The 14,548-nt window shown below is 49.5% G+C and overlaps 1 protein-coding gene across 6 annotated transcripts in view; it reads right to left on the reverse strand.

Moving 5' to 3' along the window:
- Positions 1-301: 301 nt before the first annotated feature.
- Positions 302-14,548, reverse strand: part of LOC122672951 (src substrate cortactin-like) — a 65,519-nt gene continuing 51,272 nt past the window's right edge. The window contains exons 2-6 of one of the 6 annotated variants that reach the window (XM_043870468.1): positions 9,519-9,606; positions 9,310-9,383; positions 7,869-7,998; positions 5,333-5,443; positions 302-958 (exon numbers count right to left, since the gene is read on the reverse strand). In XM_043870468.1, the coding sequence (XP_043726403.1) occupies positions 944-958; positions 5,333-5,443; positions 7,869-7,998; positions 9,310-9,383; positions 9,519-9,606 (418 nt within the window). In that variant the 3' untranslated portion in view covers positions 302-943. Of the gene's footprint in view, positions 1,761-2,621; positions 2,845-5,332; positions 5,444-7,868; positions 7,999-9,309; positions 9,384-9,518; positions 9,607-14,548 lie in introns of those variants that run through there. The other 5 variants (XM_043870467.1, XM_043870469.1, XM_043870466.1 and 2 more) reach the window with 5 other exon arrangements.

Raw genomic sequence — 14,548 nt, forward strand, 5'->3', positions numbered from 1 at the left:
GGGATCCACGGTGAGCCTTGACACCTGCACTTTGTTCCCGTCCTCGGCCCGCTGCCCACGCCTCCGCAGCAGAGGGGCCCTGTCCCCGCAGGTGCTGAAGTGATGGAGCCTCTTGCCTCCAGAGCCAAGAGTATGAATACCAGGTCGGTCGTCCTTTGGGGACATCTATGCTTCCGCCTTCTAGCCTTTCCATTGTATCCATCCGTTTCTCTTAACAATGTCCGATGACACGGGCTCCCATTACCAGCTCTGGTCTGTTCTCAGAGTACAGCTTACCCTCGGCACACTCTATTGGCAGTGGGAAATTTTCCTTCAGTACTTTATTGAAAGAAAGCAATAAATAATACTGTGATAAAAATAGTTCAAAAGTAGACTGTACGTACTTTGTCACATATTCAGGAAGTTCACCAAAGATTAGTAGAAAAACAGAATGGTAACAATGAATTGTACAAGTAAATTAAAGGTGGAACCCACATGTAAAGAGACGTGCCGTCTCTGTCTACTGAGATATCACTGCATAATAAATGACGCACTGTGATCTGAACGCATCTCTTGCTGGCTTTTTTAATGTGCTCCTGAAAGAGTAAAAGTTACATTTGCTGCTTATACAATCCGAAATGGCTATGTCATCAAAATCTACAAATGTACGCCTAGGTCCATTCTTTAAACATGTTTACAGATAAAAAGATGGTTTACATAAGAAAACTAAGGCCTTCGTTAGAGCTGCTCTACGCTGTCTGTCTGTGGGGCGTGGCTCCTTCACCGTCCAGCGCACCAGCTCTGCAGCGGTGCAGGGCATCGCGATTGGTCCCCGAAGCGTCTCAGTGGAGAGAGGGACCCGGGTCCTCAGAGACCAGGTCACGGGAGAGATTGTCATAGTCGTCTTCTAGCCATGCTTTCAGCCCAGACTTCACTAGAAGCTCACATTCAACACCCAGTACTTTTAAATCGCTTCACTCTGCAGAGAAAAAGCATTTCTTGCTAGAAAAAGTACAGTTTAGGTCAGTCGTTAAAATAGAACAATTGGTTGAAATTAAGTTCGCTCATTTCAGGGTAAGTGTTGGAGAGCTCAGTTACATTCTGGAAGGATAATGCACACCGTGTCATGATGATTTTACAATTGCAGGAAAACCCCTTCTCTCATGGTTTATCATTTAAAAATTAAACAAGAATAATTACAATAAATGCATCATTTACAAAAGCCCTATATTTGTTCATAGGATTTATACAGACAAGCATTACAGTACATTCATTTGAAAGACTAAAATCAGGTATCAGAACATGAATTGATCTGAAAGGATATATATAGCCTGGCTATACAAGAAAAAGTAAGTATATAAATAAAGTCATAAGTTTACATAAATAGAAGAAACATGAAATTTTAAAACATTTTCTCTATGGTATTCATGAATTTTTCACTAATTAAAAAGTCTGTAATAAAATACCTTAGGGGCCATACAACAACTTTAAACAGATTAAAGATCGCATCGAGTTCAAAATGTCTTTGTCGTATTCTGGACGCTGTATAATCACCTGTAGCATTAGTGCGGGTAAACTGGAAACACACACAGACGAGTCAGTCCTGGGGCGGCGGCTGCTGAAGGTGGCAGGAAGGAGGGGGAGGGCTGTTCCTTGTGGGGTGTCCACAGATTGCACCTCACCCCTCACTGATGAGCACTTAGGCCGTTTCCAAACACTTGTCACTGTTCTGGAGAAAACAATCATCGCCCAGCTCCTACTTAATTTCCTAGAATATGTTTCTAGAATTGGAGTGTAAACATATGTAAACATTATTCATTCCATCCTCTGTTCATCCACCTAGCCAGCCAGCCAGCCATCTGTTCATCCATCCATCTACTCAGTAATCCATCCATCCATCCACTCACTAATTCATCCATCCATCCAGCCAGCCAGTCATCTGTCCATCCATCTACTATTATCTACTCATTAATCCATTCATCCACCCATCCATCCATCCATCTATCAATCCATCCATCTATCCAACCACCATCTGTCCATGCATCTATCCAACCACCTGTCTACCTGTCTAACCACCCAACCACCCATCCATCCACCCATTCACGCATTAATCCATCCATCCATCTGTTCATTTATCCATCCATCATCCATCTGTTCATTTATCCATCCATCATCCATCTGTTCATTTATACATCCATCCATCCATCTATACAAACTTCCTTCCTCCCTCCCCTGATCCCTTCCTTCCATCCTTCGTTCCTCAGAACTTTACATTTTTGTGCAGATTGGTATCTTATTCCTCTTAAGTTTAATCATAGGGTATCTCTATTCCCCCCACAACCTTGCTCTTTCTGATTGCATCCTTTCTCCACTGCAATTTCCAGGAATTACACTGATTATTTTGCCAACAATAACGCTGGAGAGTTGTTACCATCTGACTCCCTGACAGAGCTGTTCTATTATTACCATGTTTCAGCTGATACTTTTGTGTTTTTCAGGTAGGCCATTATATCATCTTCAATCACTGGCTAATTTATTTCCCTCTTTCAGCTATCACAATTATTATTGAATTTTCTTGTTCGATAGCACATTCTAGAACTTTCAGAGCATTGATAATTAACAGAGGTGATCACAGCATCCTTGACTTGTCCCTGACTTTAATGAGACCACTTGTGACACATCACTATTCAGTGTGATTTTGGCCCTTGGCTTGAAATAGATGTTTCCAACTCTGTTTCAAAGCTGTCCTTTTTGGTTTTGAAAGAGTTTTTTAGTGGGAAGATGTTCAGTTCTATCCAAATGAAGTGGGCGACAGAGGATGAGATGGTCAGGTGGCATCACAGACTCCATGGACATGAGCAAACTCTAGGAGATAGTGAAGAACAAGGAAGCCTGGGGTGCTGCAGTTCATGGGGTTGCAAAGAGTAAGAACGACTTAGCAATAGAATAACAATAACAACAGTGAGAAGATGTTGAGTTCTATCCAGTCTCTTCTTCAGCATCAAGTCAAGAAGACCACATGTGGGGTGGAATGTAGGAGGCCATGATTCTCCTGCCCTGGCCTGTAGCTGCCCCCTTTGCCACGCTACTTTGCAACATTTCCCGTCAAGAGACACAGCGTATTTCTGCAGCTTCTGGGCTGGCCTTGTGACTTGGCTTGGCCAACAGAAACAGGCAAAGTGACAAGCCTCACAGGGCCTTGAGAGCATTGCTCTCTGGCCACTTCCCTGTGAACAATCCCAGGCCAGCCTGCTGGAGGACAGGACTCCCATCATCATCCCTGCCAGCAGCCAGCTTGTCCATCATGAACCATGGCTACCCTTGAGCAGCCAAGCTCAGCTGACCCACCAGCTGACTGTGGATGCAGGACTGTCCCCACTGGAGATCGACCACACATCTAGCCCCAGTCAGCCCCCGACCCACAGCCTGATGAGAGATAATGGGTGGCTGTTTGCAGCCACTAAGTTCTGGGCGGTTCTCTGTGCAACAGTAGATAACCACAGAAAGGCTGTTCTCTTTTGGCCTGTTGAACATGAACTGATGTTTACTGTTGTGTCCTGGAAATCATAGAATGAGCCTATACGTGTGATTGGGCCCAATTTTTTGACATGCTGCCGAGTTGCCAAAAACTCAGCAAATGTGACCAGGCGCTCTTTATCAGAATTGGCTGAGACTTTATAAAATCGAAGCCTCATTTTGTCTTATTGCTTCAAGAAATGATGCTACTGGGATTTCCCTGATGCTCCAGTGGCTAAGACCCCATGCTCCCAATACAGAGGGCCTGGGTTTGATCCCTGCTCGGGGAGTTAGATCCCACGTGCGACGACTAAAGATCCCACGGGCTGTGACTAAAAGATCCAGCACGATGCAGCTAAGACTCAGCGTGCCCAAATAAATATTTAAAAACTGGTGCTGGAGTTGACTTGTGGGAGAGGATGGGGTGTGGTCGCTGGGTTGCCCAGGATGCCGGGTTCCAGGTGTGAGATGCTTAGAAGAGAATGAGTGTGATCTCCAGAGTGAGGACACGGTGGCAGACACCCGGAAGTCTTAGGCCCTGTAGACACAGCCAGCTGAGGCCACTTTCTGACTGGGGAGGGGGGAGAGGGCTAGCAACAGTTGGTACCATCCCGTAGTTGGTCATAAGGTCTAAGCCGAAAGAAGCTCCCAGAATACTGCTGTCCCTGGAGTTTTGCTGTGGTGGTTTTAAGTTATGTCCTCAAGTTTTGGGGTATTCCTCTACTCAGAAGGGAACCCAATCTCCTGCTCCTTAAGTATGGAGCGAGCTTAGTGACTCGCTTCTAGTGAATAGAATAAGGCAGAAATGACAGCATGTAACTACTGAAAAGTGGGCCATCAGAGGCATTTCAGACTCTTCCTCACTCTCTCTCGCACTTCCTGCCCTGGGTGAAGCCAGTTGCCATGCTGTGAGGACACTCAAGCAGCCTGAGGAGAGGTCCATGTGGTGAGGAGCTGAGGCTCCGCCAACAGCCCTGTGAGTGTGCTATCTTGCAGGCTGATCTTCCAGTCCCAGAACAACCTTCAGATACCTGCAGCCCTACATGACATCTTGACGATAACCTCACAAGGGACTCCCAAGCCAGAATTGCACAGCTAAGCCATTTCTGAATTTCTGACCCCACTGAAAGAACCTGAGATAATAAATACACATTATTTTAAGCCACTAGGTGCTGAGCTTGTTTGTTCCACAGCGCAAGCTAACTAATATACTTCTTATGGTGGCTCTGAGTGGTGAGTTCATCCATGTCAACTTGTTCTCTTTCATGGACTCAAGGTTCTGGCACAGTTTTCTCCACTCTAAGATCCCACTAGCACAGACCTCTTCGTTTACTGGATACCCTACTTAAAACGTATGCCAACCCTTTGCTTGATAAAGAGTGAGTTTGGGTTTCTGAGACTGGTGTTGTACCTGAGAAGCAGGTCTCTGACCAAGGCTCTTCTACAGACCTCTGCAGGAGAAGACCTCAGTAGCTGCCTGACATCTGTCCTAACCGCCCTGCTGTTGGTCTCTCACCCTTGTGTAGGGTTTGGCGGCAAGCTCAACACAGGATACCACGTATAGACAGAAGCCATGTCACGGATGATTCCATGGTGGGATTACATGGTCAGTGAGAAAGCCGAGGTAGTTTGAAGCAGGGGTGGGTTCCAGCACGGTCCTCTCCTGATGTCTTAAAACCATCTCATGGGAGCTTCACACACGTGCCAGAGACAGGCACACATGATACATTTTTGGTAATGAAGCACTTGCATGCGGCCAGCACCCAGGAGCCCCCTTCCTGACCCCCAAGGGGAAACCACTACCCCGATTGTTGTCTGCTCACAACGCTTCACTCACCTGGTCCACTCTGTCCAACTGGACACCAAACTCGCCTCCAAACCCCCAGATGGAGTCAACCTGCAAGCAGCACTTGGACAGCTTTGACTGACACTCATGGCCGACAGCTGACTGAAACAGGGGCAAAAGTGAAGCATCAGACACCCACCAGCATGGCCACACTGGACCCGCCCCCCGACCCTGAGGCAGCCTGCACTTCTGGTTGGCATGGGTGATGCAAACAAAATCACTCAGCGTGGAAGCCGGCCCAGAGGGAGGTAACTCCATGGGGCATCACAACACCAGGGCCCCCCAGTCAGGTGTTTGAACCCTCTCCACACCAGGCTCCCCAGAAGTCTCCCAAGAACCCCAGCCACAGGGGGCCTTCTGAGGTGCCTGGGTGTGAAGAACCAGGAAGCCAGCCCCAACCAGAACCACAGAGCCAGCAGCCTGCCAGCGACTCCTAAGCCCACTTCCAGGAAGACTGCTGGCAGTGATCACCCTTTTCAGGTGGGACACTGTCAAAGCACATGGCCCAGAAATCAGGGCACAAACTGCAATACAGATGGCATGCTTCAGGCACACCGCACGTTCAGTGTCAACACCTGCCACATACCCAGCCCGCCCAGGTGTGCAGTGGGGCCTGCCACTGCCCCGCCACCCCCCAGTCAGGGAAGCGGGTCTGGTGACCTCTCAAGGCCACATGCACACCGAGCAGTCCACCCTGAGCTCCCGTTGTGTGGTCAACAAGCCATGGCCCATGGCCCACATCCAGCACTGAGGTTCTTTGTAAATAACATACAAAGAACATACAGGTGTTTTTGAACATTGTTCATTTATAGAAAATCTATGTCTAACTTCGTGTCAAGACAATACAGGTACTTCAGGAGCCACCAGAGACCCTGTGGTGGCCGGGAAGCTAAAAATATTTACATCCTGAACGCTGAGCGGCCCCGTGCAGCTCCAGTCGCCCAGGCGTGACCCTCACAGTAAGGCAGCAACGCCCTCGGCAGAATGGAGAGTGGTCACGGACCTCTTTGTGGACACTGAGGATGCAGGACAGATGACTGACGCATGACCCAATGCCGGGCGAGGAGGCGGCTCGTCCAGCCTAGCTCCTCCCCAGGGAATCACCCCCAGCTTGGCCCCCTCCTTCAATACAGTGAGGGGCCTGCCAGCGCACTACCAACTCCTCTTCTGCTTGTTTATCCGGAACTTCAGCGGCAGCGTTTACGGTCCAACCCCCACAGGGTCACCACCACCTCTGACAACTCTGCATGCAGCACAGGGCGTGCGTTCTTCCACAGCCGGGGAGCAAAGCAGGATTTACTTTCCAGTCTGGAGCTGTTACTTTCTCTCCCTCCCAGGCTGGATTCGATGCCCACAGCCAATAGCCGATCTGGAGCACCGCGGCCTCGAAAAACTTGTGGCAGAGACCACCCATCTGCAGCTTCAGGGGTCTCACCCAGAAAACATCAGCAAGGTAACATGGAGGCAGCAGCAAGCCCAAAGGATCCGCCAGCGTGAGTCTTCATCACCAAGAAGTCAGAGAGAACTGTTCCAAAAATATGGCCAGAGTGAAAGCTTAGTGATTCTCCCAACTTTCTGATCAAAACAGCTTTCTCCCCCAGATTGGCCTTGGTCTCACACTGACGAGACTCTGTTTATGAGATAGTCAGCACCAGGCAGAGCACTGCGGGAAGCAGGGATGACGCTCTGGTCATGAGAGGCGCCCCTCTCTCAAGCAGGTGCTGGCTCACCAGTGTGACAAGCCCTGTCATTCTGGGCTGAGGGCGATCCAGAAACAAGGCAGATGGGGTGGAATTACAGAGGAATCTGACCCCAGCTGATACCTCAGCACAGAGTAAAGGCAGACATCTCAAGTTACCCAGCCTGGGAAACGCCCACCCGCTTCACTGCAGATGCAGCACACCTGCTCCAGTCTATTGTCCCCTCTGCAGGGCGGACACAGCCCCCAGCTGATCCAGCCCCCTCTCTGAGTACCAGCAAAGGATGCTGCACTCTTAACAGCTTCAGTCCCACCTACTGAGACCTGCCTGTCCTCAGCCTGGTGGGCCACAGTTTGACGCTGGAGGACAGGGTCCTCTCTGAAGGTCACCAAGTGTGCGAAGGACAGCAGCACGCTAGGTGGCTGACTTTCCAGCCTCGACGTGAAACCGGGCGCTGAAACTCAGCTCTGGGCTGCAGATGGGAACCACTAAGGCTGCAGCCTGAACAACACATGACGCCCATGCCAGCAGTCTGGCTGCCTGTGGGCCTCTGTCCTGGTTACAGAGCTGGCCTCTGGTAGGACCTGATCTCCAGCTGCAGGCTTCCCAAAACACCTCCCTCCCCAGCAACTCAGAATCTGAAGAGCTTCCAGAAACCACAGCCCTTCTCGGCTAAGGTCAATTGAGAGAGACTTCCGACTGGCAAATCTCGTCCTCAACAAGTGGATTCCCAACTTTTCAATGGAAGGGGAGGGCTGAGAGACGACCCTGCTGACCCTGGCGAGGTCAAGCACGCCAGGACTGACACCACGTGGGTCGGCACTTACCTTGTCCATCCTGTCCTGCTCCACGCCAAACGTCCCTCCGTAGCTGTGCGAGGCTTTGGGTCCCATTTCCAGCTCTTTCTCCCTGAGGGTCTGGTGTTCTTGAAACACATTCTCCCGCAACTTGTGGATACTTGGGAGGGAAGAGATGGAAAACGAACAAATCGGTCAGACAGAGAGCCAAGACATGCGTCTGTGCTTTCTGGGAGGACAGACAAGGACGTTATCTCTGCAATCTGTGAGGTGTCATTCCCCGGTGGCTCCCCAGCCCGGCCTGCCTTGTGTTCACTTTACTGCACCTCCAGCTGCCCCCAACTCCAGCAGTTTTCAGAATCAGAAGCAGGTTAATGGGAAAAAAAGAAAGTCTGAACACACACAATGAGGCATCTCCAAGCCCCTATAGCAGCTGGGGCTACGACGTGGACAGCATTCCACCCCATGGAGGACAGCTCCTCGCAGATCACCAAACACATGAACCGGGAGAGTCATCTCGATAAACCTCACCAGAGGCAAACGGGACACAAAGCCAACAGGCTTGCACCCGGACGACCCTAGGCCAGGAACCAAGAGATGTGGAATATTCAGACGGTTTCTCTCAACATGAAGCACCCTGGCTTTCCATTCAAAGGTGAAATGAGAGGCTTTCAGAACTTAAGATGTAAAAGCCATTTTCACTTTAAGCGCTAGGAAGAGCGGGACAGATCACAAGATGCAGCCAGAACCGGGCAGGCCAGGCAGCTGTCACCCAAGGCAGCTGAGGGCCACCTCACTCCACATCCGGATGACAATCCCAGATGTACGGCTTAGAACACCAACCAGGACTGGCCACCTCCCAAGCCCCTGAGGAGCTGGGAAGAAGACTACCTACACTTCCCAAAAAGAAAACAAGCTACCCCGGAGGTGGCAAGTTAAGACGGGCCAAGTCAGGGACAATCCTTGCTTCGTGCAGTCTCCTATCTCGACCTTCATGAGAACATGAAGTTCAGGATTCAGCTCATGGGATTCAACTGACAACAACAGAATAATAACATTATAACAAAATAATACACATTAAGGAGGGGGTGTTTTTGATCTCAGGTCTTCAAAGACAGCCCATGCTTTAGAAATCTCCCTTCCACAGAGAGAACAGCTTAAGTGACTGTGTTCCTGGATGAAAACTACAAGGTTGAAAAGCAGACTGGAGAGTAAGAAGTACAGCAGTCACGGGCAATGAGGATTTAAAGTCACTGAGCACATCTTTACACATGCACGTACACAAACACTTACGTATATACATGTCAGACCTCATTTTTATCTACTGTGTAAACAAGGGACCAGACAACGCAGAAGCAGGGCCAGCCCACAGAAGCAGGGCACTCGCGCTACTCAGCGGGGAGCGTGCCCCACCTCACCCCTTCACATTTCAGAATGTCACTGTCACACAAAGATCGAGAAAGTCTCTTACTTGATGTGTTCCTGGTGCCCAGATCCTGGCATGGCCTTGGCCCCCCATCTCTGCTCTTTTTCACTTACATCACTCTGAAAAGGAAAAGAAAGAACGAGGACACCCCACACCCTGGATTGTAAAACAGCCCCCCACCCACCCACCCACCCAAAAACCTGGGAGGATCCACTTCAGGAGACAGGAAAGGTGGGCAGACTGGCGCCTCCTACCACGAAATCAGGGTCGGTACTCCCAGTTGTCGGCTCCCCCGTCGTCCGGGGTGATGGACACAATGTGGCTGGCCGAGGCTTTCCACATCTGGAAGAGCAGCGCTGAGGGTCACGGACGCCAGGAGAGCCCTGCCCAGAGACCCACACAGATGCCCTGCCCGCGACCCCAAAACCCTGCACAGCACAGGGAGGGCAGAGAGCTATGTGCTCAAGAGGGCCACTCATGGGACATCCCTGGGGGTCCAGCAGCTAACACTCCTCGCTCCCAATGCTGGGGGCCCAGGTTCAATCCCTGGTCAGGGCACTACATTCCTACATGCCACAACCATTAAAAGAAAAAAAGGTCACTCATAATCCCCATGCCTGAGTGACACCAGAAGGATCAAAAGAAACCTAACATGAGAGCAGTCACAGGGCAGAAACACAGAAGAAATACTCCTAGCTACAACTCAAATGAGAACATTTTCTGCAAAATAAAAAAAGTCCCGTGTGCTACTTCACTCAATGGGAACCTCCCCGACTAAGTCTCCTGACAACAGTGTTGTCCAACACTGGGAATGCGCTGTCGCCAATGGTAAAGTCTGCTGCATTTTATCACAATTTTTTTTTTAAAGCACCATTTTGACTCAAAAATAATTACTGGAAACCCTACAATGATTTTCTTAACTTAGACTCTGACAAGTCAATAAATCATTCAAGGGCTGCTTTGCCATTTACTTGGGGAAACGCAGAACACAGAGAATGCCAACTTCTATGCCGGGCAGCCCTGAGGCAGGCCACCCTGCCTCCTCAGCAGAGCCCTGAAACTCTGGAATTTATCAGCTCAGACAACAATGACACAGCCTCGCAGCCGGACCACACTGCTCTCTGCATAACTTCAAAGGCAAAATCTAGCCTTTCAGAACTTCAAAAGAAAGTGACCAGAAGAAAGGTTTCACTCTCCCCAGAAGTACTCATAAAACTGCACACAGGCCAGGAAGAAACTGAGGCTTGTATGCACGCAACCAGAAGCCCCCATCCTGGTGTCTGAGCTGAGGACACTGCCAGTCTCACTTGGTGGGGCCATATGCTCTGTGCTCTGTGTGGATCCAAAGAGGACGGGAGCCCTTCGCAGGCCTGAGACTCCCCCAGGCAGGTCGACCTGCGCCCCCAGCTCTGCTAGGTCACAAGTCCAAGATGGTGGCAGGGATGGATCGAGGGGAACAGCTCTGATTCCCAGATTGGACTCCTGCCACGTCAGCTGGTGAGGGAAGCATGTGCCACCAGGTGGGCAGGATCAACGCAGTCCCCTGGATACTGTCCCATCGGGACCCTTGCTCCCCTCTGATTAGGTGAAGCAAGGCAGGAAGCGCCCAGACACAAACTGCTTTGGACACAACCTTTGGGAACCGACAGACCGGCTCAGCACCGGCAGGCATAACCAGCGTGCCTGTTCACACATGGAGACACAGTTGCCTGAAAGCCAAATGCTCTGCCCTAAGCCTCTGCCTCCCCAAGTCAAGACTGCCCGTGGTACCACACTGGCCTGAGAAGGGGCTGCCCACCCACAGGACTACGGTTGCCTAGTGGTCTCCTCAGCCAGTGAGGGGACAGTCGGTCATGCAGAAGGACAGGGTCTCCAGCGAGATGCACTCCCCACCCAAGGACAAGGTGAAAGCTGCGTCCTGGCCTGTGGCTTCTCCATGCTGGCGGCACAGAAGTCGCCGGGCCCACTCTCCACCCGTCTCTCCAGAAGCCAGGCTCACTCGTGGGCAGCTGAGCACTGGCCGGTTCGCCCCAGCGTCATGGCCACAGGCTCCCCACTCCCCCATGGAACAGGAAGAAGGGGCCAGGTGGCTGCCCGGGGGGAGGTGCCCCGAGTCCTCCACTCCAGAGTCAGGTGGAATCCCCTCTGCTTTCTAGACCACAGGCAACACCAAAATTGACTTTATCTTTCAAACAAGAAAATTTCCTCCCAGAAAGTTATCGTCCCTCTCTCTGCAAACCCAGTGAGAAAACACCCATCACGTTCCTTGTCAAAGGGGTTTCCCTGCCTGCCCAGTGGAGCATATGAACATGCTCACGGTGCAGATGTGATACACTCACAAAACTCTGCTGAAAACTCAGTAATCCAATGAGGAATTCCCAGGCACTGGGGAGAATTTCTGTCTGTAAAACAATTAAGAGTAAAAAGCTCAGAAGGATATGTGCTGACAGGCACCCTGGGCAAATCTTTGTGTGCTGAGATCCTTTTAGAATACCTCTGAAATCCTCCCCAACATAACAAGGTTTTGTAAAGAAATTTGCATTTCCCTAACCAAAGACTTCAACTAACTCTCAGCCACAGTGAGAAACTACAGGAAATAAAGAAGTTCCATAAGATTTACAACTGTATGAAGTTTCTTCTTCATGCAAACAGAAATCATTGCTTCAATGGCTAGTGTACATATTTGTTTGCTAAAATGCTGAGAGCTTTCCATTTCTGGTTCATCCTAATTTATTCTGCGATACAATTCTATTACTCTGGGTGTGTGTGTATATGTGTGTATGCATGTGTGTATATATATATATATATATATATATATGGCTTCCCTGGTGGCTCAGACAGTAAAGAAGCTGCCTGCAATGCGGGAGACCCAGGTTCTATCCCTGGATGGGTAAGAGTCCCCAGAAAAATGAATGGCAACCCACTCCAGTATTTTTGCAGGCAAAATTCCATGGATAGAGGAGCCTGGTGGGCTATAGTCCATGGGGTCACAGAGTCGCACATGACTGACTGACTAGCATTCTCACACTTTCATATAGATGTACGTATGAGAAGCACTCCCCAAAGGGATGGTGACATGACTGGGCTAGAACTCAGAGCAGTGACTGCTACCTGAACGTGAAGAATGGTGACTCGGGGAGCAAAAGAGCAGCAAGCTGCATCTCTAATGAACAGGTACGGTTACTTCATAAGACCAACACTCCAATTCTCCGAGCCACCAGCTCAGCACCTCTTCCCTAAGACCACAGGATAGCCCTGACTAGACACCGTACTACTAGACATTACAGATGCCTAGAATCCCCTTGTTCCCCAGGACCAGACTCGTCACAGGCATACACCGTATGTGCTGACGTGTGGCCTGGCATGCATTAGCAACCAGACAGATGATGCTCTGCTGGCCTTCCTCAACTCTGTCTTTAGAAATCTTAACTTGTGTAGGTTGCTTACTACATTCTGGGTACTGCAGTTATCATCTAGCATCTATGAAAATCTTGCCAAGGGTAGCTAGTGATAGGCTCAAATCTATAATAATCTATTCCCTCTCAATATTTTTAATTAAAAACATCATGAAAACAACTCTTTGAAAAATTAAAGGCCTGTTTTGGTTTTTTTTTTTTTAAATCCGAAGATAATGCCTCTAGAACCCTACCTCACACCACACACAAAAATTAACTGGAAAAAATGGATCAAAAAACCTAAGTGTCTGAAGTAAAACTATTAAATTCTTAGAAAAAAAAACATAAGCATAGTTTTTCATCACCTTGAATTCGACAACAGACCTTAGATGCTTTGCCTTCACCAAAAGCACAAGTGAAAACAGAAAAAAACAAACTGGACAAAATTTTAAACTTTTGGCTTCAAAAGACAGCCATCAAAATGAACACTATTTACAGAATGAGAGACACTATTTTCAAATCATCTATCCAGAATATATAAAGAATTCTTACTAGTCAATAATAAAAGGGACAGTTAACCACATTTTTAAATGGGGAAAGGATCTGAACAGACATTTTTCCAAAGACATATAAATGGATGATAAGCTTGTGAAAAGACAGTATCATTAACCATCAAGGGAATGCAAATCAAAGCCAACTTTTGAGATACCACTCCACATGTTCTAGGGTAGCTACATTCCAAAACACAGAAAACAAGTTTGGTGAGGGTGTGCAGAAATCAGAAGGCTCTTATGCTGGTGGTGGAAATGGAAAATCAAAGAATCGGGCAGTTCTTCAAAAGGTTAAAACACAGAGGTGGCACATATCCCAGCAACTCCATTCCTAGGTATATAGAAAACTTGTTCACAGAGCATCACTCCCAACAGCCCAAAGTGAAAAGAACCCACTATCCTTGTGAAGTGATAGACACGCAGCAGGTGGTCTATCCAATCAATGGAATGTTACTAATATCTGAAGATAAAAGGAGTGAAGTACTGACACCTACTACAACATGGACAACTCTTTAAAAATCTTACGCTAAGTGAAGAAGCCGGACACAGAAGACCATACATTATACAGGCCCATTTCTATGAGTGGCCAGATCTGGTAAGTCTACAGCGAGAAAAAGTAGACTAGTGGTTGCCTAGTGGGGGTGAGGGAACACGATAAGGTTTCTGAGCTGATGAAACCACCAACGCTGAGTTAGCCAGCCGTCCACTTGCCCACCCTCTCCAGTGTAGCAGAGGAAACAGGTCTCACACGGCCCACTCTCCACACCACCATTACCCAGAGGACTCCCCCCACACCCCTGCCTCCTGCACAGTCAAAGACAAGGCCTCTGATAGACAAGGGCCCCAGGACGCAGCCCACTGCAACACAGGGCAGACCCCAGGGCTCCCAATGTTCTCTCTCAACCAGGCTCTTACCCAGCGCCTGCTGCACTGCAGGGACCAAAGACCTGACTCACCAATGACCCCATGCAAGTGAAGTTTTTTACAGACCTGTCACTCAAAATGCTTCAAAGAAAAGGTCGTGGGGGACACACTACCAGTTACTGAGGGGGGTATGGAGCAGAGCATCAAGGACAACCCCGCACACCCTTCCTCTCTCGGGTCTGGGAACACTTTCCACCCCGAGAGGCGCGGGCCAGCCTCCAGAACCACCTCCCTGACTCAACAGCCTTCAGGCTCTGCCCAGCGCCGGCCAGCGGGGCGGCGGGGCGAATCACGCGGTTGGCACCGGCGGGTTAAGCCACTACCGAGCTCGGGGGCCAGGTCGCCGCAGAGCCAGCGGGGCGCGCTCTACCGGGACACCTCGGAGCTCTGCCCAGCGGGAAGTGCGTTCCACAC

This window comes from Cervus elaphus, chromosome 16, assembly GCF_910594005.1.
Source record: "Cervus elaphus chromosome 16, mCerEla1.1, whole genome shotgun sequence".
Classification (NCBI taxonomy): Eukaryota; Metazoa; Chordata; class Mammalia; order Artiodactyla; family Cervidae; genus Cervus; species Cervus elaphus.